The following is a 23,896-nucleotide window of genomic DNA, read 5'->3' on the forward strand; positions in this document are numbered from 1 at the left end:
CACACAACTTTGGCGCCTAGCTCTAGATTATCCCTCGTTTTTCTCCTCCCCTCCTCAACACTAGAAATTAGGTGTAATTGATGAATGGTTGAGACAAACCCAGAGATGAACTGCTCACCGAAGTTTGGTTCAGATCCGCACTGTATGGTATTTTAAAAACAAGCTTTCAATGCACATTATATTTGTAATATTATTATATTATTCTAGCTGATCTATGAGTTGCTTTTGTCGCTAAAGGTACAAGAGTGCCCACGAGACCTTCTATTTTAGATAACTAGGCAAAGCAACCAAAAAAAGGAGAAAACCGGTCATAACTATATACAGTATATGTGCACAGAACTGTTCCAGAAGACGAAAATTCCATACTGTCATGCTAATTCTTTGCTGCATCTCTCTTCTTCATGGGTCCCCCCCCTTTACTCTATAGTGCTTGTGTCACTGTAATATAATGTGTTATTCTTTTGTTATTGAGCTTATGTGTAGTGACAAGCAATGATTACTACAAGACTCATAGCAGCGAGAATTAACTTGCCTCATGTGCACTGCTGACTCTTTAGAAAACCTGAATATAGAGAGTATTGTACACAACTACTTCTCAGTGACTCTGGAGACACATTGCTACACAGAGTGCGGGAAACTGGGTGACATTGAGTGAAATGTTGCATGAATAAAGAAAAGCAAAGTGGATGAGATCTCGGAGCTCTCGGTTCTCGACTTACACAACATCATTCAGTTCCAGTCTGGTGTCTGGGGAAGGATTGATGAGGATGTAGGACAGGGTGTTCTGATGATCATTCATCTCATCTAGGGAACAAAAGAAAAGGCATGATTATTCCCAGAAATCCTCTGTGATTTCCTTATGCGTCACAGACAGACAATAGTATAGTTAGTGAAGATAAACAGCGAGAAGACATTAAGAGCAGCAAAGAACACCCCAGGTAATGAGTACTGTAAGCAAAATGACACCAGAGCAGCATTTACTATACACAGTATTGTAAAATTCCAGGAAAGATTGGTCCTGACAGGTGTCACATTAACAAATATTCCAGAGTGATAGTAACTGAAGCTTGTCCTAGAAAAAGAGTATGCTGCTTCCTGTTAGAAGCCTATCTATTCATCTTAAACATTGAGACTTGGTAAAATGCCCAGAGACCTTAATTCCACAGAGGAACAGCCTTTTCCTTTAATCACTTTTGGTTGTAGTATAAAACATGCTTGTCAAAAACTTGTGAATAAATGACAAAATAAGTAAAGGACCTGAGGTTGTTGTTATATGTTTACAGAGATGCAGATTTAGGCCATGTAAACCAGTATATTTATCACACAGACTGATGCTTGGTAATAAATATGCCATGTCTTTAGTTTTAACCTGTTCCTATGTCTAGGCGCAGGAAACAGGTTTTAGAGCCATGGAGACATTTGGAATCTTCTCCTCTTAAGATGAAACAGAAGCCGGATGGGAGCCTTAAGTATGACTGCATATATTTCCAATTGTTTTACATTTCAATCATTTTACATTATAATTGCTGCATTGACATCTTGTTTTTTGCTATACATTATAAGCAGATGTCAGATTGCAAAGGGATATCCCACTATATGCTTATACAGTGCAATACATTGCCCAGTTTCTCCTCCCCCCAGAATGCATTGGCTCCTGTTAGGGGTGTTTCCCCAGTGATGTCACCAGTATCCTCCCTCCTGCTGAGTGCCATATGAGCTCAGCAGAACTCGGGGGGGATGTTGCATCCGCTCGCCAAAGGCTTCTTTTGCCACCTCCACAACTGTTGCTCAGCAGAAGGAAGCCGGATAGAAAGACATAGCTTGCTACATACTTCCATCTGGTCTTTTTCACACAATACGTTCTATACTGAGCAACAACCAGGGGCGTTGCTAGGTCAAAAGATCCAGGGCTTGTGCCCCGGATCTTTTGGCCAGAGCCTCGGGTCAGCAGGACATTTGCTTCTTCAGGACACATATCATGATGAGAACTTGTGCACTCACTGCTTTCCCCAGCAGTAGCTGCAGGCTGAAGGACCTGTGATTATGTCATGATCAAATGACCTGCTGGGAAAAGCAGTGCACAGAGCTGCATCTGTGAGGGGAGAACATGGGGGGCTGTGTGGGCACATTACTTACTGGGGGGGCTGTGTGAGGACATTACTTACTAGGGGGCTGTGTGAGGCACATTACTTACTGGGGGTCTGTGTGGGCACATTACTTACTGGGGGTCTGTGTGGGCACATTACTAACTGGGGTTCTGTGTGGGCACATTACTTACTGGGGGTCTGTGTGGGCACATTACTTACTGGGGGTCTGTGTGGGGCACATTACTTACTGAGGGGCTGTTAGAGGACATTACTTTCTGGGGGGATGTTTGGGCACATTACTTACTTGGGGGATGTGTGGGCACTTTACTTACTGGGGGGCTGTGTGGGCACATTTCTTACTGGGGGGCTGTGTGGGCACATTACTTACTGGGGGGCTGTGTGGGGCACAGTACTTAATGGGGGGCTGTGTGGGGCACATTACTTACTGGGGGGCTGTGTGGGGCACATTACTTACTGGGGGGCTGTGTGGGCACATTACTTACTGGGGGGGCTGGGGGGGCACATTACTTACTGGGGGGCTGTGTGGGCACATTACTTACTGGGGGTCTGTGTGTGCACATTACTTACTGGGGGTCTGTGTGGGCACATTGCTTACTGGGGGGCTGTGTGGGTACATTACTGGGGGCTGATGGGGGACATGCTGGGGGTTGCTGTGTGGGTACATTACTGGGGGGCTCTGTCGAGGACATTACTATAGGGCTGTGTGGGCACATTATTTACTGGGAGGGGTTGTGTGGAGGACATTACTGGGGGCTGTGTGGGGTCATTACTGGTGGGCTGTGTAGGCACATTCCTTACTGGGGGGCTGTGTGGAGGACATTACTGGGGGTGTGTGGACATTATTGGGGGGCTGTGTGGGCACATTCCTTTCTGCAGGATAACGCTGTCAGTGAATCAAGATGTAGGAACAATGAGGAACATTAGATGTGGTGATGCTTAATGGAGAAGATAGAGGACACATCACCTGCAGGCACTGGAGGGAACAAGTAGGGATTTCTCCTGTGTTTCTCTAGCTGTATATATCCTCAGTAAAGTTGATATTGGCACAACCACATGTGAGGGCGTTATGTACAGGAGTGGGCATTACTGTAAGAGCGCTACATATGCATTGGGGCCCGTGCCCCGAATCTTTTACCACCCTAGCAATGCCCAACGCAGCTTTCCTGATGTATATGCTGATTGGATACTAAAAGCAAAGTGTGAACCCAGCTTTAGACACACAGTATGAAATTACACCAATGTACATTTTGTAAAATCTTAATACAAGAATACGGCATTCAAAGTGTCATAGAATGTGTCATTGGCTAATGTTAAGTAAAGGACAGGGCACGAGCATGGCATAAATGGTTAACAGTATAATTGAAGCCTCAGTTTTACAGCTGTGAATGTTATTACCTGCGCTGGCCAATTTTCTGAGAGAACTCTCCCACATGTTGTTTACTCTGTGGTGAATAATTTGTAATCTATGTTTATGCTAGGAAGGATGGATTTCATATTACAGATGCCCTGAGGTTACTTGGCAAAAAATAGACAAAATGAGACAGAATTGATAGGCCTTTTGTCATAGGGAGTGTGGAAAACTGCAGTTGAAGGCAAAAGACACCATTAAATGATGGAATTTGAAATGAGAAATATTCACATATGAATGATGTGTACAAGAGCTGTTCCCTATTATATCCTGACTGACTATTGCATATCAAAGTATAAATGATAAAATATTGTCACCACCTGCTTCCCAGAATTGTTAGAACAAATTGAGATGAAAAGCACATTCATAAAACATAATAATAATAATGATGATCATAATACTAGTTTTTTTATATTGTATTATTAATATAGTAATGTGGTCTTGTAGTCCTTTGCTGCCCTAAGCAGTCAAATTGGGCTTTTGGATGTAAAATGTGTAAGTCAATGTGTAAAGAAATGACGGTTAATAAATTACCTCAGTATGTGAGCAGACTATGGGTATCATTTATTGCTGCATTTTTTCATTCTAATAACAAAGGAAAAATATGTATCCTGTTGATACCACATAAATATGGAGTAAAGGTTCATATACACAGCAAACTTTCTAAGATAATGAGGGGTATTATTCATTCAGGGTGGCACTGGAACCGTGCTATATTTTTCAGTGGGATGTAAATTTGTGGCACAAGCAATTAATGAATTGGCGCACAGACTAAAAGGTTTAGAACTTCCTAGAACGGCTTTCAGTTGCTCTTTTTTTGCAAAAATTGTGCTAAAAAATGGAGACACAATGGAGATCAAAATGCAACCAATACACAATGGAAGAGGAGCACAATGGGAGAGTAGCATAAATTAAAGTTCATACAATAGTTAGAAACTTTGTAATGTACTTTATTCAAGAAAAATATTTTTTGTCCGTTTTTTTCTCCCTTCCTTCATGCTTCATCCAATCATTGAACATGCACCACATTGGTTTTCCCTTCCTGATCTCTGATTGTCCAGCCTTTCCTTGGGGTATGTACCACAGTGTCTTTGGATGTGTGTGGCTCAGCTGTAATTGACAGGAGACTACACCAAGAGATAGTTCAGATCCCTGCAAACAGTTAGAGGGTAAATAATAAGAGAACCATTCAGATAACTGCCTTAGGAATAGTTCCATGTCAAATCTATTTATGGACAAAGTGGGTCACCATCCAATTTTTACTATTTCTACCTTTCTATCGCAAGTGTTTTACTTCAGATGGTCCAAAATGGCCTACATGCTGTGCACCACATTTATGTTGTGTTGGCCACCATTTCCAAGTGGATCTGATTTATAATGTGACAATGAGTGCCATAACTGTAATGCAAAGAAAGCCAACTGAGTATAAACCTAAGCTAGACACCAAATGTCACACCCTGCACCAGGGTTGTAACTAGGAAAGGCTGTGCACATAAAGACATGGATACCATAGATAGGCACTATAATACCATAGTACCATAGAGGTACTATAATACTCAAAACTTTTTCTATGGCCACAAGTGTTATCTACAAAAGAGTCAGGGGCACCTGGGCAGTCACTCAGTGTTCCCCTAATACTGGCCACACTGAGCCCCTTGATTCTGGGGGCCCAGTGGCAGCTGCCATGGCATGTCATGTCCATGATAGTTACATCCCTGCCCTGCACCATAATAAGTCTGGTGCATTTTAAGGGCGCTGTCCCACGTTGCGTTTGCAAATGCAGACAAAACCGCGCCCACCGGGGCGGTCCGGGCCCCGGTGTTTTGCAAACGCAACATGGGACAGCGCCCTAAGACTCATCATAGTTTACATTGTTAATCTGCCTCTGTTTTTTTTTTTTTTTTGGACTGATAACCCCATTTTTGAATGACAGCATCTACATAAAGCAAACCTCTTAGCAGCAGGCTTAATGGGGGACATTAATCATAGTGTGTCTCAAGTCTGCCTATTTTTGCAGACTAGTTTGTTCCTTTTCTTTTCTTGTGATTTTTGATTGATCTTGTTTTGTCTTATTAAATGTGTTTTGAATTGGCACACAGAAGATTAATTTCGCCTAATTTGCCGCAAATTATTCCCCTACAAAGTAGATCTCATTTGCGGCCAATAAGGAAACTAGACTGAGAAAAGCTGTGACAGAACAATCCTAGTTTCATTTTTGCACAAAAAAGTGAATGCTTGTACAATATCCAGACTACATATTGTTGTATGCGCAGAGACTATAAGTTAAAGAAATTTCAAAAAAACAAAATATAATTTCCTGTTCAAATGAGTCTTTGCCTTTTTTATTATAATGTATAGGATATGAAGTCTTCACATTAGGAATGGCAATAATTCCACCCAAAAATATGACTTCCTATAAAACATGATAAGGTAGTGACTTGAAGCCATTTAATGGAAAGATGACATTTTACATTTTAAAACTGTGCTGAAGTATTTTTTCATGTTGCATTCAGTTAATTTTTTTATTTGGGATGCGTGGATCATTGTTACCATTATTGAAAAGGTTGATGTTTTTCAATTGCGCCTCCTTAGACCAGGTGTATTTTTGCAACTTTTTAGACTCACAGTAATGATAGATGCAGCGCAAACATCTGCATAACGGCCATTCACTATGTCAGATAAGATGCAGATACTCAAAAGCACTATGTCTCGTCTGTGCCTGCTGTCTCCTCTATCCTTGCTGGTATGCAGGGCCGGCGCTATGGGTAGGCAAAGGTGGCAATTGCCCAGGGCCCCTGGGAGAAAGGGGAGAATCTCTTCTTTCAAATGAATCTTGAATTTTGTTTCTAGGTGCTATGGATCCAGAGATATTCAGGTTTAAAGTGAGAATATCAGGTGCCATTTTTATATATAAAAATCACTCCCAACGACAGTTTAACAGTTAATATCTCCGTTTTCCTACATTTTAGAAACACAAATTTAGATTCATATAAAAGAGGAGACTCTTTTCTTTCATACGTAAAAAGAAGTAAAGTTCTATGTGTCACAGAGCCAGAGATACAGCCCCCTGAAATTAACCCCCCCCCCCGCATTCAGATTCTTATGCAGGGAGCATTTGCTGCACACAGGAGCTGCTGCACCTCAAAGATAATGGAAATATTCACTTTATATGTTACTACATTTTGAGAAGGGATAATATCAACTAATATTCATGTTTTTAACCCTTCTCTATGCAGAACTATCTAAGAACACACTGTATCAATCGTTTTTTCTGTTGTTTTTGCGCCTTTTCATTCAGGCGCGCCGTTTTTGTGCCATTTTTGTGACTAAACGCCAAACTAGCTGCGCCAAACTGTTTTGCTGCGCCTAATGATATTCATCACTTGCGACGGGCGCAAAAACACTCCAGCCCGAAGGTGGCGTAAACTGAGAAGAAAGCACTGAGCCCCTTTGCAGAACAGCTAATTTCTAGCAGCAAAGCTCAGCCAGACACTGCCGACACTAGAATATGTAATACAGACATGAGATACTCTGCAGACAGGAGCTGTAGACTCTATATACAGTTCATCACCTTCTATTTACAAAACATTCTTCAAACTCCTGAGCTCAAAGCAAGAGAGAAGAGAACATTACAGAATGTTGCAGATACTACATACAAGTGTCCCCCATGTAATTCTGCACAGTATCACCAGTGTGTCTGAGGGGGATACTGTGCAGAATTACAGGGGTGCAGCAGGAGACCAGCACTGGGGGATCCCTTCCAGGAGAAGCCCCTGCTGAGGAGATCACTGGGTGCTGGGTGTCACACACCTGGGTGCTGCTGTGAGTGTTATCTTCATTCTGGGCCGTGGGAGAAGCAGAGAAGAGCTTGTAGCAGGATCACATGTAAGTGTCTGAATCTAACATTGCACCGAAACTGCCCCAAAATTGCACCTAAACTGTGTTAAAGTAAAGTGATTAATAAGAGGCAGGAAATTAACTTATCACAGATGGTTGTAGCTTGTGATAATTCTGGAAAACAGTGCGCCAGAATTTAGGCGCAACTACTACACTTAGACGCACAAAAGTGATAAATGTGGCCCTTTCTCTCTTATTCCCTTTTATTTTGTGATAGTTATTTTTTGTTGGGAAAATTGACTGATACGATGAACATTCAATCCTCTTCGCCTAATGTAACTACACCGCGACCAGAACATGTCCATAAAGTTATATGTAACACCAAAACCACACGCACATGTCCTGGAATAAAGTTATTATTTCACACCATCCTCCATTACTTACACCGATGTTATGACGTTCTCACTCAAATTCTTATGAAGCGCGGAGGGTTCTGTTATTGTGCGGCTAATACAATGGCGCACATCTAAAAGTGACTTTTATTATCTCATTAGAGAGGTTTATGGATATATAGTTATTTATTTGGGTTACACATTGTCTAATGATACATCTGTGTGAATTTTCTGCAGTTCCATTTGCTGCATATTTTGGTGAATATAGTATATTGCTGTGGGGTCTGTATGATCTCCTCACATCTGACTGTTTTAGGAAAGAAAATTTTCTTTATATAAGTATCTGGATTTGTACATATTTTAGAGGAAATTTTGAATGTTAATTGCCAAATGCATCGCCTGGTTGTCTGCTTTCAAAATTCTATAGGTTTTATGGCGCCTTTACTTTTTATTCTGTTTTATTGCTATATTTTGCAGGTTGTGACTGTCTAAAAATGTGTAGCTGAAAAGCAGATATCTAGTTATTACAGTTTTAGTGATATTATGTGGGTTTAATTATGTGAACATATCAATATGGGACATTTGTGAACTCTACACATGTCCATGTATTACATTTAGGAGATGTGAAGGTAAATATTTTCTGTTTGGATCAAATTTTTTGCCATCAAAGTCAAATTTTAAAAGAAACCTACCACTGCTGATGGTAGGTATTAGCTGTGAACAGCCCCGAGGTAGCTTCGGCGCTGCGCGCGGCAGTGTGCACGTGACGCCTCCGGCACTTCCTATGGAGGCGCGTGCGCGCACGGCTGCACGCAGCGCCGAAGCTACCTCGGGGCTGTAAATCAAAATGTGTTTAAACCGCGATATAGCGGTTTAAAACACTAGCAAAGGTAAGCTCCAGCACCAGCTCACCCTGAGCTGGTGCCCGGTGTTTACATCTAATACCTACCATCAGCATTGGTAGGTTTCCTTTAAGTATTTTAATAAAATGTTTCAATTTGAATCAAAATTGCATGAAGGCGCCTATGTCTTTAAAATCTTTGATGCAATTTTGAAAATGGGGCAAGTGTCTGCTTTCAGAAAATATCGGTCCCTCTCCCCAATGGGCCTCACAGTCTAATCAACCTACCAGTAATTTTTGTGGAGTGTGGGAGGAAACCGGAGTACCCAGAGGAAACCCACACAGACACAGAGAGAACATACAAAATCTTTGCAGATGTTGACCAGCGCTGCAAGGCTGTAGTGCTAATCACTGAGACACCGTGCTGCCCATAAATCTCCCTATCATCTATCTCCTATAAAATTCTCCCATATTACAGTTTGTTTTACCATACTAAAGGGAGCCTCTTGCTGACTGTGACTGGTCATAAAATAGTTTTATTTTGGGGCCCCACTTTTAGTTTTGCCCAGGGCCCCACTTTGTCTAGAACCGGCCCTGCTGGTATGATTAGGAGACACTGAGTTTTCGTCATCCTGCAGTCTGAACTAGGTTCTATGGCTGTCTAACCTGATGTCTGCCAAACCCCTCACTGATTCTGTCTTGCAAGAGTTAACACTGTGGACCTATAATTGCTTACTCCTACCACCTGTGGCAGGGCTGAGTTTCCCTATAAGTGTCCACTTTAGCTTTGACTCCTTGCTGGTGAAACTGCTAGGTTCACTAGCTCTCTTGTATTCTCTAGTTCTGGAATCTGAACTCCGTTTAGGGGGGACCCAATAAGTAGGTAGGGACCAATTGGGGTCTCAGTATTAGGGCTCACTGTCCTTGTTTGTGTCCTGCCATTACACACTTGCTTGCACCCAGAAAAGTCGCAAAAGAGACAATTTTAATAACTGCACCAAAAAATTATGCAAAAAAAGTTAATAAATTATGCTGAATGTTTGTTTTTTGTGAGTTCTTCCTATTTCCAAATTGGAACATTTTAAGGAATTACAACAGAGAATATAAAGATATTGTAAACATTTATACTCATCACCTCTGGAGAGGAGGAAGGAAAAAATTCAAATGTATGCAGCATTTTATAGTAATACTGGTGAGGTAGTTGAATGTTATTATTGGAAAGGCATGGACTAGATATATCGGCAGGCTGAATAAAATATGACTCCTCCATAGGCTCATGCTCATAGTAGAGAACCACAATAAGTTGGGGGACAAATGGTTCTGGTCCTCAAAGGAATTCTTTGTTGCAGACATACAACAGAAGATTTTGTCTATGCTGCGACTTTACATTGAAAGGTCAAAATCCTCACCAGAAAGTACCTTCATAATTTTAAGCTGACAGAGCCAATTGTTCTGTAAGCACAGTCATGCTAAAGCGTTTTCCCTTTTCCAGTTTGCACTTAAGCATGTGCATCCTTGTGCTACCCACTTGTGTGTTGTGACATCTTATGCTATTTAAAGTGCATCTACCATCAGGGTGAAGGGCTGTATGCAAATGAGCTTGAGGGGCTCCATAGGTATTAATGAAGCCTGGAGCCCCTGTGATAGATCTCAGATTTAGCCTGCACCATTTTTTTAAAAGTGGAAAAACTGTTGCATTAGGGTAAAAAGTTATGAATTCCATAGTATGCTCCAAGATTTGTTAATTTTTCATGCCTTGTGGTACATGGTATGATACATCATCCCAGCATCACCATAGCCCCTTATTGAGTTCTCTACTGGAAGATGGCCTGTGCAGTAGGGTCTATTGGTCTATCCTCCTTTAAGATGTAATATTCATTGTGGGAGATTTGGCCCTGTAGAGACTGAGATAGTGGAGATCTGTGATGCAGTTCAAGACAGTGACACCAAAGTTTAGTCAAAACAGGTCTTGCCTACATTTATTCAAGCAGCAACCTTCACATACAGGCATCAAACATAAACAAATTCCTACCCATCTAGGTGCTAGCTAAACAGAGTTCCCCTAACTCCCCACTAAAACATAAAGGATGTCGCTGCTCTAGGCACAGAGGTCAGGGCTGTGTGCTCTCCAGCCTCCTTTCAGAGCCAACTCTCTCAGCTCTGCTCACTGGACCGCCCCACTACCAGCCGGCGAATCCATTCCTTATAAATCTGACCAAGGAGAGTAACAAATAACTTGTTTGAGCCATACTTCCCAGATTTACAGTGTTTGCAGCTGGACAAACACAACCTCCACATTAAGGCCTTTCATAAAAATAAAACTCTGGGGAAACATATCAACCATCCACAGTTAACCCCTTCACAATTAGTACAGCGTAATTTGGGAGGGTGCCAAAATATTTTGCATTTATTTTGGAAAATAACACTTTTACATCATTTCCTACATAGCAATGTAACCAGATGCGTGTTATTGCTATGTTTACTGCTGGTACTGTAACTAGGAATATGCTTCCAACAAAATGGCGGCACTCTTCTTCTGCTCCATCAGCTCTCCTCAACATCCTGGCTTATGTGCGAAAAAAATAAGCACGAAAAACAAGAAGATTGTGCAAGTCTTCAATTATTGTACTTGTGAATATTTACCCTTATCCTTATTATTATGATGAATATTAATAGTGACAATTTTCATAATATTCATCATTATTATTACTAATATTATTTTAATTATTTTAAAGAAATGCAGAATGGGACATGTGAACCTTGCAAATGCAGAAAATGTGCTTTCAAATTTAACTCATTGGCTTCTGTGAATTAATAACACAACTCATACAGATCCCTTGGAAATGAACTATACATGTACAGCCAGCAGGTGACAAAAATAGGATCTGTAGTGTAAACGTCTTTAGGAAGACTTACACTAAATTTTGGAATATGGAAGTGAGGAAACAGATCTACTTTAAAAGGAAGATCCACTGATAGGTTCATACTGAAAGTCCCTTGCCTTTAGTATCATAGTATATAAGGCCGGAAAAGGACACAAGTCCATCAAGTCCAACCTTTAAGAATTAAATAAATGCTTTATCCCCATAACCCGTGATATTTTTTCTCTCCAGAAAGTCATCCAGGCCTCTCTTGAACATGTACATAGAGTCCGCCATAACAACCTCCTGCGGCAGAGAGTTCCATATAGTACATTTTGTGTTAATAATAAGTATAATATGAAAAAAGATTTTTTTAGTTTTATGTAAATTAGCACCAGAGGCTACTGTGTGCAGGAGCTTCGCTGTGGAGTGCGAGTAAAGGCTACTCAACGCCCCAGTAGCCTGAGTCGATGACGCGGACCAGTTCAGCATCTTCAACGCGCAGTGGTACGCACTCATCCAGGAATCCGGAGTTAACCGCATGAGCAGTAGCTCCAACGTTTAGTTCAAGGATACGTATCTACTGGGGTGTGAAGATGCCTTTACTCCCATTCCACGACGCGGCTACTTCACGCTCCATGGCGCGGCTACTTCTCGCCCAAGTAGCCTCTGCTGTTATTTTACATAATACTAATAAAAAACTTTTTAACATATTCAGGGCCGGCGCTATGGGTAGGCAAAGGTGGCAATTGCCCAGGGCCCCTGGGAGAAAGGGGAGAATCTCTTCTTTCAAATGAATCTTGAATTTTGTTTCTAGGTGCTATGGATCCAGAGATACTCAGGTTTAAAGTGAGAATATCAGGTGCCATTTTTATATATAAAAATCACTCCCAACGACAGTTTAACAGTTAATATCTCCGTTTTCCTACATTTTAGAAACACAAATTTAGATTCATATAAAAGAGGAGACTCTTTTCTTTCATACGTAAAAAGAAGTAAAGTTCTATGTGTCACAGAGCCAGAGATACAGCCCCCTGAAATTAACCCCCCCCCCGCATTCAGATTCTTATGCAGGGAGCATTTGCTGCACACAGGAGCTGCTGCACCTCAAAGATAATGGAAATATTCACTTTATATGTTACTACATTTTGAGAAGGGATAATATCAACTAATATTCATGTTTTTAACCCTTCTCTATGCAGAACTATCTAAGAACACACTGTATCAATCGTTTTTTCTGTTGTTTTTGCGCCTTTTCATTCAGGCGCGCCGTTTTTGTGCCATTTTTGTGACTAAACGCCAAACTAGCTGCGCCAAACTGTTTTGCTGCGCCTAATGATATTCATCACTTGCGACGGGCGCAAAAACACTCCAGCCCGAAGGTGGCGTAAACTGAGAAGAAAGCACTGAGCCCCTTTGCAGAACAGCTAATTTCTAGCAGCAAAGCTCAGCCAGACACTGCCGACACTAGAATATGTAATACAGACATGAGATACTCTGCAGACAGGAGCTGTAGACTCTATATACAGTTCATCACCTTCTATTTACAAAACATTCTTCAAACTCCTGAGCTCAAAGCAAGAGAGAAGAGAACATTACAGAATGTTGCAGATACTACATACAAGTGTCCCCCATGTAATTCTGCACAGTATCACCAGTGTGTCTGAGGGGGATACTGTGCAGAATTACAGGGGTGCAGCAGGAGACCAGCACTGGGGGATCCCTTCCAGGAGAAGCCCCTGCTGAGGAGATCACTGGGTGCTGGGTGTCACACACCTGGGTGCTGCTGTGAGTGTTATCTTCATTCTGGGCCGTGGGAGAAGCAGAGAAGAGCTTGTAGCAGGATCACATGTAAGTGTCTGAATCTAACATTGCACCGAAACTGCCCCAAAATTGCACCTAAACTGTGTTAAAGTAAAGTGATTAATAAGAGGCAGGAAATTAACTTATCACAGATGGTTGTAGCTTGTGATAATTCTGGAAAACAGTGCGCCAGAATTTAGGCGCAACTACTACACTTAGACGCACAAAAGTGATAAATGTGGCCCTTTCTCTCTTATTCCCTTTTATTTTGTGATAGTTATTTTTTGTTGGGAAAATTGACTGATACGATGAACATTCAATCCTCTTCGCCTAATGTAACTACACCGCGACCAGAACATGTCCATAAAGTTATATGTAACACCAAAACCACACGCACATGTCCTGGAATAAAGTTATTATTTCACACCATCCTCCATTACTTACACCGATGTTATGACGTTCTCACTCAAATTCTTATGAAGCGCGGAGGGTTCTGTTATTGTGCGGCTAATACAATGGCGCACATCTAAAAGTGACTTTTATTATCTCATTAGAGAGGTTTATGGATATATAGTTATTTATTTGGGTTACACATTGTCTAATGATACATCTGTGTGAATTTTCTGCAGTTCCATTTGCTGCATATTTTGGTGAATATAGTATATTGCTGTGGGGTCTGTATGATCTCCTCACATCTGACTGTTTTAGGAAAGAAAATTTTCTTTGTATAAGTATCTGGATTTGTACATATTTTAGAGGAAATTTTGAATGTTAATTGCCAAATGCATCGCCTGGTTGTCTGCTTTCAAAATTCTATAGGTTTTATGGCGCCTTTACTTTTTATTCTGTTTTATTGCTATATTTTGCAGGTTGTGACTGTCTAAAAATGTGTAGCTGAAAAGCAGATATCTAGTTATTACAGTTTTAGTAATAGTATGTGGATTTATTTATGTGAACATATCAATATGGGACATTTGTGAACTCTACACATGTCCATGTATTACATTTAGGAGATGTGAAGGTAAATATTTTCTGTTTGGATCAAATTTTTTGCCATCAAAGTCAAATTTTAAAAGAAACCTACCACTGCTGATGGTAGGTATTAGCTGTGAACAGCCCCGAGGTAGCTTCGGCGCTGCGCGCGGCAGTGTGCACGTGACGCCTCCGGAACTTCCTATGGAGGCGCGTGCGCGCACGGCTGCACGCAGCGCCGAAGCTACCTCGGGGCTGTAAATCAAAATGTGTTTAAACCGCGATATAGCGGTTTAAAACACTAGCAAAGGTAAGCTCCAGCACCAGCTCACCCTGAGCTGGTGCCCGGTGTTTACATCTAATACCTACCATCAGCATTGGTAGGTTTCCTTTAAGTATTTTAATAAAATGTTTCAATTTGAATCAAAATTGCATGAAGGCGCCTATGTCTTTAAAATCTTTGATGCAATTTTGAAAATGGGGCAAGTGTCTGCTTTCAGAAAATATCGGTCCCTCTCCCCAATGGGCCTCACAGTCTAATCAACCTACCAGTAATTTTTGTGGAGTGTGGGAGGAAACCGGAGTACCCAGAGGAAACCCACACAGACACAGAGAGAACATACAAAATCTTTGCAGATGTTGACCAGCGCTGCAAGGCTGTAGTGCTAATCACTGAGACACCGTGCTGCCCATAAATCTCCCTATCATCTATCTCCTATAAAATTCTCCCATATTACAGTTTGTTTTACCATACTAAAGGGAGCCTCTTGCTGACTGTGACTGGTCATAAAATAGTTTTATTTTGGGGCCCCACTTTTAGTTTTGCCCAGGGCCCCACTTTGTCTAGAACCGGCCCTGAACATATTATACCTATTTGATTGACTATGAAAGTATACTGAACGGGCCTTCAGGATGAGCCTAGCGGCGGCTCTACCTTATTAGTAGATGTGAGGTGGGTTTCCTTTAATTTTACCACAACATAGATGAGCTAAGCTACTGGAACTAGATATGAAGCACAAAGCAGACAATATAAAATTTACACTTGGCAGTGCTTGTTCATTCTTCTGACATTCACAAAACCTACATTCCCCCATGAAACCAGAGAGAATAAATTTCTATTTTCAATTTTCCAGCAGCAGTTTACTTTGCAGCACTCTGGCTGACATTTAATATTGCCTATGACGGACTCTGGCTTATAAGTGGTATTAGCTATAAAAACACAATCATGAAGCCTGTGATAAACAACTTGCTCCAATGTTACTTCCAGAGCCAGTTTGGACCTTTGTAATGTATTCAGCTGAGAGTACAGGAGATTTGTATGTGTTATGTGTGTTAGTACTTGCCAATGCTAATCTATGAGCTTGTTGGCTTAGTATTTCATGGCGGAGCTTTTGTTACTCCTAAAAATGTCCATTTCCCAATGATGATTCTAGAGGGACAAAGTTATGGAAAATTAATGTGTCTAACAGATGGCATCCACTGACAGTGACATGTTTAAAGTCACAGATCTTCCTAGGATGCCCTGTTCTGCTAAGTAGATATGTGTCTGATTATAAAAAGTAGAAAATAGGCTGCACACCAAAATGTAAAAAGAAGTGGGTACTTTATTCACCCAAGTGCTATGTTTCGGATCCTCTTCAGAATCCTTTCTCAAGCCAAGCGTCAAGTTCATTCTTATTTACAAATCTCATACAATCATGTGACATTATCATGTGATCAAATCCATACTACAATACAGTATCTTTAAATGTACACGTTATGATCACACAAAAGATGTATTGTAGTATGGATTTGATCACATGATAATGTCACATGATTGTATGAGATGTGTATATAAGAATGAACTTGTATCCCTGACGCTTGGCTTGAGAAAGGATTCTGAAGAGGATCCGAAACGTAGCACTTGGGTGAATAAAATACCCACTTCTTTTTACATTTTGGTGTGCAGCCTATTTTTTACTTTTTGTTCCAAGAGGTGGAGAGTCAAACCACTGAGAAGGGCGAGTACCCGAACTAAGTTTTCTAAAAGTGGTGCAGCTGTGAACTTAACTGTGATTTATATGTGTCTATTTAGCTACATTAGAGATAATATAAAACAAATATGTCTTTATTGAGCCAATGTTTCATACATATAAAAAGATATCACGATAATAAATAAGCACACAGAAATACAACAGATCTAGGATAAAAGTACTTCAGTTCATATAAATAACACGTTTTTTCTGCCTTACAATGTCCTATATGCTGATGGTCTTGTTTCCAGGGACATTACAAAATACCTAACATTAAGTCTGGTGTGGAATCCATGTAGAATAATTCGACAGTACAATAAATTGGAACAACTACTTGCATAGAACTGCACACAGTAACATCATACATACAATGCTGAGTTTAGAGAACTAGGGAGGAATGCTGCACTTCTGGATGTCACATAAGTTACTCCAATAATATCGGAGTTCATAAAACAGCTGAACACTAGGTTGCATTATATACTGAAATAAGGAAGTGAGACAGCTAGTGGCTCTTTAGGACCCAATAATCATGTGACTTAAAGGGGCATTCCCATGACGACAAGTTTCTTAAATGTACTCAGGATAACAAAATAACACATACTCTATTTCACTGTTATTAACACACACACGCAAACACTGACTTCCTGCCAGTGGTTCGTGAGGAGAGTAAAGCTACAGACAGATAAGATATTTATCCCGATTGGGGGTGTGTGTGTTATAGATGAGATATTTCAGAGGTAGATGACCGACTGTACAACCTTGAGCTATAACGTAATGCGACACTTTGGAGTGGAAGTGGCACCCTGTTTTCACTAGTGCCCATCACAAAGTGGGTTGAACTTGCTGCGGATGCCACCAGGTCGCTCCACAGGAGTGACTTTGCTTGCGGTGGTGGCCAAGACAAAGTACAGAATCGTGGAGCTTGAGACAAGGTCGGGGACAGGTTGGAGGTCAGGACAGGTGGCACAGAATCAAAGTCAGGACCAAGGCAGAAGGACACAACCTTGAATCACTATAATGCAGAGGTACACAATTAGAAAGCTTTCGTTCAGGCACAAGGCTCAAAGATCCGGCAGGGGACACAGGAAGGGATGGGGAATTTAACAGAGAAGGCTGCCAGCCAGCGCCAATCAGCGTGCTGGCCCTTTAAATCTTAGAAAGCTGGCGTGTGCACTCCCTAGGAGGTGGGGGTGCATGCGGCCCAGCGAGGGGGACTGCAGCTGGAACCAGGGAAGGTAAGAACTGCAGTTGCTGACATGGAGGGGCACAGGGATGAACACAGGTACAGGTGTGGAACGGGCCTTAGACTACAATAAAGAGCTATAATAGCTATTAAGAGTCTGTAATTAAGCTTTATTGCTAATCCTGGTTCATTTTTAAAATGCAGTTGTCACAAAGACCAAAAAAAATTTGTCTTGAGTTACAATTATAAAATAAACAGTTTCTACTTACATACAAATTTATCTTAAGAACAAACCTACAGAACGTATCTTGTACTTGCCTGTATTAGCATTTTACTAGATGATAGCAATAGTTTATTTTAGTTTGTTTACCTTTGTCAGAGGCAGTTACTGAGCAATTGCAGTATGTAATATACAGCTCCTGTAACACTAAAAGCTTTATATAGGACACACTGTAGATCCTGATAGCCTTTATTATAATGCACAGCACAACATCCCATATATTATGCCTCATTTAGCACTGAATATTGTAGTGCATATATATATATATATATATATATATATTAAAATACAATCTTACCCAGTACTCCATGCTAGTAAGTAGAATTTTTACATAAACAAAATGTCAGAGAAAAAGCTCAAAAACACTAAAATAAAAATAATTATCCCTACAAACTTTAAAAAATGAAAAGAAAAATAGTTTGCACTTTAGCTGCTTTACTTGACATGAAAATTATAATTAAAATCAAGCAAAATATCTCCCGGTATCTCCTGCTCAGACACGCACTGGAAATACTAATGCAGCAGAGAGATTTAAAGAATAGTAAAAACCCTAGGAAATGTTTTATATGCATCAAAAAATCTGAGGTACAGCTGAGCATAGAAAGAAGGGTTTATGGTTGAAGCATTGCTACAAATAACTCTAGGAAGAATTGTATATGCGTGTACAGCAGAGCTAAGAGAAAGACACATTTATCACCGAATCACTTGCCTTAGTTGCTGCCGTGCAGCAACACTGTTTGTCTTCCTTTTTAATAAAGTTGCGTGTAGTTTATGTATCACACTCCTGTCTAGGGAGATATTTTCTTTTGCTAAAATTGCTTTTACAATAACAAAACTATTGACTTACATTTAAATCAATAAATAAAAAAGAAAAGGGCTGATCGTCAGAGTACTCAAAAAAACTCCCCACCTTTATTATGGCATCTTTACTGATGGTAGTTACAATATAGTCTCCGTTCTCTCTTAGGATTCTTTCCTATGCTATGCCCAACCTGGGACCCGGATGTATCATACCCTGGGCTGTAGAAAGGGAGCTATGTAACTGGGCCGTACGTACAGCTGAAGACAGAGCCCTATCATTTTTGCACCGCCGGTACAGTCAGGTGGTAATACAGCCATTCAAATACATGTGAATGTGGCCATCTGCTACCCATAAGGATAAGAGTACAATAGCACACAGCCGAAAAAAAATCAGTTAGCCTGAAAGGAGCCTAAGGACAGTTTCACCACCTGAGGGATCAACCACAACCAGTAACGGTTCAATGAGTAAGTGTCAGTGGGAGCAAAGTTTAACATTTCCTCTAATATAGCTGCCCTTTTCAAGGCAGGTATGGAGGTAGTGGCTATTATCACTCTCCCTTGGTCTGTCCTGACTGTAATGTTGCTGGGGCACACATTACTGCATCTATTTTACAGTGGGGTCATGTGTCCTGCTTGGCCACACTGCCGTGTGCATACTGGGTTCAGCTATCTGGTATTGATCAAGAGTTTGTCAGGCTTAGGCAAGCTTTTTTTAAATTAGGCAGTGATTGGTCAAAGAGAACGTGCAGGACAAACAACTCGGAGATCTGATTTTTCACATCCTATGCATTCTTAATCTTAGATTTCCGTTAACACCTTTCCGACATATGACATAGTATTATGTCACATGTTGGCTGCGGGTGCATAGAGAGGGCTCACTGACTGATCCCTCTCCATAAAAGGTGGGTGACAACACCAGTAACACTGGTGTTAACACTTTGAGCGTCTGGGCGTCGCCATCATGGCTTAGATCATCTTAGATCTGTCGCCTTCACAGCCTTGGATCTATATATGACCTGAGGCTGTATATATGATTTGTGCAAGTGGTACATTGTAATAAATGATCAGTAAAATCCTTATATACTACTATATTGTAGTATGGCAGTATATGGTAGGATCAATCAGACAACCAAGGGTTAAAGAACCATAGGGGGTCTAAGACTAGTAAAAAAACAAGCTAAGACAAATAAATACATTTAAAAAAAAATTAAAATTGAAATCAAACCCCTTTCCCTAAAACTGATATGAATATAAATGAACAGTAAAAATCATATGTTCAAATGTTAGGCAAAATGTTCTATCAATCAAAACATAATCACAGTTCTTCCCAGCGTTTAGCTCCCCTAACAGAAATTACATTATGCAACATAATTTTTTTTTTTTTATGAAAAGTGGTCAAAAGGCCATACAGTCCTCAAAGTGGTAGCAATAAAATTGTCATCCCATCTTGCAAAAAAATGACAAGTCAAACAGCTCTGTACAGCGAAGTATAAAAAAGTTATTAGTACCAGCAGATGGTAAAATGAAGATTGTTTCAGTACAGAAGGTTTAATTTTTAAAAAAAATATATTAAAACACATCAAAACCTATACAAATTTACTATCCCCGGGATTGTACCAACCAATAGAATAAAGGAGACATGTGATTTGGGGAACACACGTGACAGCAGTAAAAACCAAGGCCACAATTTTGCTGCATTTAGATTTTTTTTTCTGTTTCCATGCAAACGGCATGGAATATTAAATATCGTCACTGCGAAGTGAAATTTGTTAGGCAGAAAACAAACCCTCACACAGCTCTTTACATGATAAAAAAAAGTTATAAGGAGGAGTGAAAAATGAAAACACAACATTGATTGTTGTTGGTGTTGTTTATTGCCTATATCAGAAAGGAAAATTTTGACTTATGAAAACTCTATAGTACCTTTGAAAGTCTAGATAAAGCAGGATAACATCTGGTAGGAATTTCCAATTTCTGAGTCCCTTTGGAAGAAGCCAAGTCGCCTCGGAGAAATGTTTAGGGGACCCAGGACCAGACTCAGATACATCAGGATGAAGCCTCTTGATGTATCGGGCTGTGTAAGAGCAGCTGTGGGGCTATCATATGCCGGCGCACGATAAATATCCCCCAGTACCACTATTCAGTCAAAATTAACATTACTACACAATCCCACCTAAGATGTTCCCCTGATGACGCATATATCAGGAATAGACGGAGATATTGTAATTGAATAGGGGACCGGCCTCGTGTTCCTTGCCAGGTCCCTATAACACCATCCTACAGTGGTCACCCAAAATAATTTTAAGTGACAAATCGCTACAATCTAAAACTTAGAATAAATATATTGTTTTTAGTACATATCTAATAAAATTAGCATTTCATATACTCATATTTTCCATTTCCATTTTTTTGGTTACCCTTTTCAAGGAATTCTGCTTAGGTTCCTTTTCCTGTGTATACTGCAGCTCAACTGAGTATTGCTACCAATCCTTCTTGCTTTTACAGTATACAGTATCTAATACTATATATTATACATCATTGCCGATGTTTTCTGGAAACAGTTTAGGTAACTAGATATTAGCATATATAAATTTTACCTTTGTATAGAAGAGTAGGTGATACTAACAAAATATAATATAAAATATAACAAAATAATATTTTAGGAATCTTAAAAATCAAACTACATGAATCACAAAAGAAACTGAGGAAAATGTTAGAAAAAATCCCCAAATGCCAGAGAAAAAATAAAAACTGAATGGTGTGCAAAAATGTTTTAACACTTTGAACCTTTACAAAAAATACATTAAAGACACTTTGCATTCATGAAGTTGTAATTGAGATGAGGATATAATGAAATGCAAGAAAAACCTCTTTCTCTGTATATATCATGCCCAGACACGCACAGGGAATAATAATGCAACAAAGAGATTTAAAGAAAACCCTAGGAAATGTTTTATGTGCATGAAACAATCATCGGAGGTACAGCTGAGCATAGAAGAAAGGGTTTTATGGTGTAAGCACTGCAACAAATAAGAATGAGAAGAATTGTATACGTAGGTACAGATTATCACCTAATCTCTAGTTTTACTTGCTGTCCTGTAGCAACACTGCTGATCTTCTTTTCAATAACACTAGAATGATGTTCATGAGACAATTCATGAGATATGCGATTCATATCTAGTCTCTTTCCTTCCTAAAAAGGTCCAAATTCTTGTGGTGGTAAATTATAATTTTTTATTGGTTATATTATTATATATTTGAAGTGGCCAAACTACTTTTTGTGACTCAGATCCCCTATGATATTGTTCTTTAAGCCCCTGTTTCCATAAAAATCAGATCTAAGGAGATTATTTTGATGTGAAGCTATTAACAGTTCTTGTAGTGAAAGGGTTTAGTTAGCGCTCCTTTCTCTTTACATATTATTTCCTACATAGTGGCACTCCTGCTCACCAAAGCGGAGCACTTCCCTATATCCTATTGTACTAGTCCTCTGGAAAGGATGTCTCCAGTCATGTGCTCTTTAAGCCACCCAGCTTCCTCTAGTGAGTGAGGTAGGGACCTAAAGTAGTGCTACCAGATCAGTGGAGGTGGGGGGGCAATAAGTGGTTACGTTTTATAGTCCCCAGCAGAACATGTTATCTGTTATATGTTATAAAACCTAATGGACTGTACCATACAGGCTTTGCTCTATATGTACGTATGTGTGTATTGAAAATTAGTGGGAATAACAGGACAGTTGTCCTGCCCACAAATGGCTAGTGAAAGATTAAAAAATAAATGAACAAAGAAAAAAACATACGTTATTTTTTTTTTTTTTAATAAGGGGCTCTGGATGTTCAGACCCAGTTATTTACATAGAGGATTAAAGAAGCACTCCTACTTTTCCTCCTCCTCCAAAAGTCTCCCCTGTCGAGTGCCATACCTGACCACTGAACCAGCAACCCATACTGCGAGCCATTTGAGGAGACCTGTTCCTCCTATTCTTCCTCCTTTGTCACCATTATATACAGGTGAGACAGGTGGCTTGGAAGTTGGAAGGTGGTGGCACAAGTTGAGCCAACCAAACAGTAGAAGAAGCCCCTGGAGTCTACTTTTTTGATGTCTCATCCAGTAGCTTATGTTAAATTTGCAGGTACCTGGTCATATAGGAGGGGTCCAGATCATTAAGGCTTTGGCAGTGCATTATAAATTAGTGGCACAGAGTGCAAATGACACATGTTCTGTCTTCATTGCATGGTTTGTTTGCCAGGTCCCTTAGAGCATTGGGCAGTACCTGGCAACAATGTGGCTACATGTTGACCATTTCACCTTGGCACCCTTTCACTCGTCCTTTTTCTATCCACACCCTAATCCTCAGGCAGAAGGTATTGTGGATCTTTCAACCTTGTGGCAGGGGCTGGTGGATGGGCCACAGAATCCCAGCTAGGAGAGTCAGCATGACTGACTACTCCATGACCTTTGTGTTAGATGGCTTTGCTGTTTTAAAGGGGGTTGGGCCGGGGGCTATGCACTTTCAACAGAGGTTGAGCGTGGTGAAGATAGCCCAGTGCCATGTAGTATAATTATAGGATCAGTGAAAGGGAAAAGAAGAAAAGATAGGGAGTGAATTTACTTATAACAGTGCAAACTGTACTGTGGGAGAGATATACTTACCCGTCTGACTGAGTTCACCTACAGTGCATTGTCCGACGATCATCCACTCTGCCGTGATTCACTTAGATCGTGCGCCTGATATCCTGCATGTGTTGCTTCCCCGCTCAGGTCCGCCGAAGTTCACTTTCTTCTTCCTGGTGTAAGTGCATTGTCTTGCGACAGAATTTAAAGTTAAATCCCGCGCTCAGTCCAAATCAGTCGGATCGTCCGACGGCATGCCCCCCGATTTCTGCCGCATGAAAGCCAGAGCAGCAGCACCAAAAAACTATTGCCTTCATGAATCTATAAGCTTCATGCTTCATGAATCTGGTATTCTCTGCTACTCAACAAAACCTTGCAATGTCTTCTTTGTATATCGGTTTTTGATGAAAATACTTGTAAAACTGTGAATTGTGAAGTAACACTGATGCAAATAGATATAAAACTGATATTTTAACTTAATCCTGGATAATGTCAGAACTGCAAACTATACTGTAACATCACCTCTAACATTTTGATGGACTGGCAAACTATACTGCAACCTTTAAGATTTTGATAGACAGGTAAGCTATACAGCAACAGTGCCTTTCAGATTTTGATGCAACAGCAAACTATAGAGCGAAAGTGCCTTTCAAAGAGGACATGCCTGTGTTTGCTAAGGAGCTGCAAACTGCTTAATTGGCTGCTGAATAGTGAGGCATCTTGGTGCTTTTCTCAAGGTGATCGCTTTAACCCTTCCTTTACTGTGAGTGGAAAAATAAGAAAA

At 40.4% G+C, this 23,896-nt stretch overlaps 1 protein-coding gene across 8 annotated transcripts in view; it reads right to left on the bottom strand.

Annotated features, from left to right (window-relative positions):
• KCNT2 (potassium sodium-activated channel subfamily T member 2) overlaps positions 1-23,896 on the bottom strand; it is a 537,964-nt gene that overhangs the window by 13,604 nt on the left and 500,464 nt on the right. For all 8 annotated transcript variants that reach the window (XM_072126927.1, XM_072126928.1, XM_072126923.1 and 5 more), the window contains one exon: positions 720-804. In XM_072126927.1, coding sequence (XP_071983028.1) covers positions 720-804 — 85 coding nt within the window. The remainder of the gene's footprint in view (positions 1-719; positions 805-23,896) is intronic.

Source organism: Engystomops pustulosus, chromosome 10, assembly GCF_040894005.1.
Source record: "Engystomops pustulosus chromosome 10, aEngPut4.maternal, whole genome shotgun sequence".
Taxonomy (NCBI): Eukaryota; Metazoa; Chordata; class Amphibia; order Anura; family Leptodactylidae; genus Engystomops; species Engystomops pustulosus.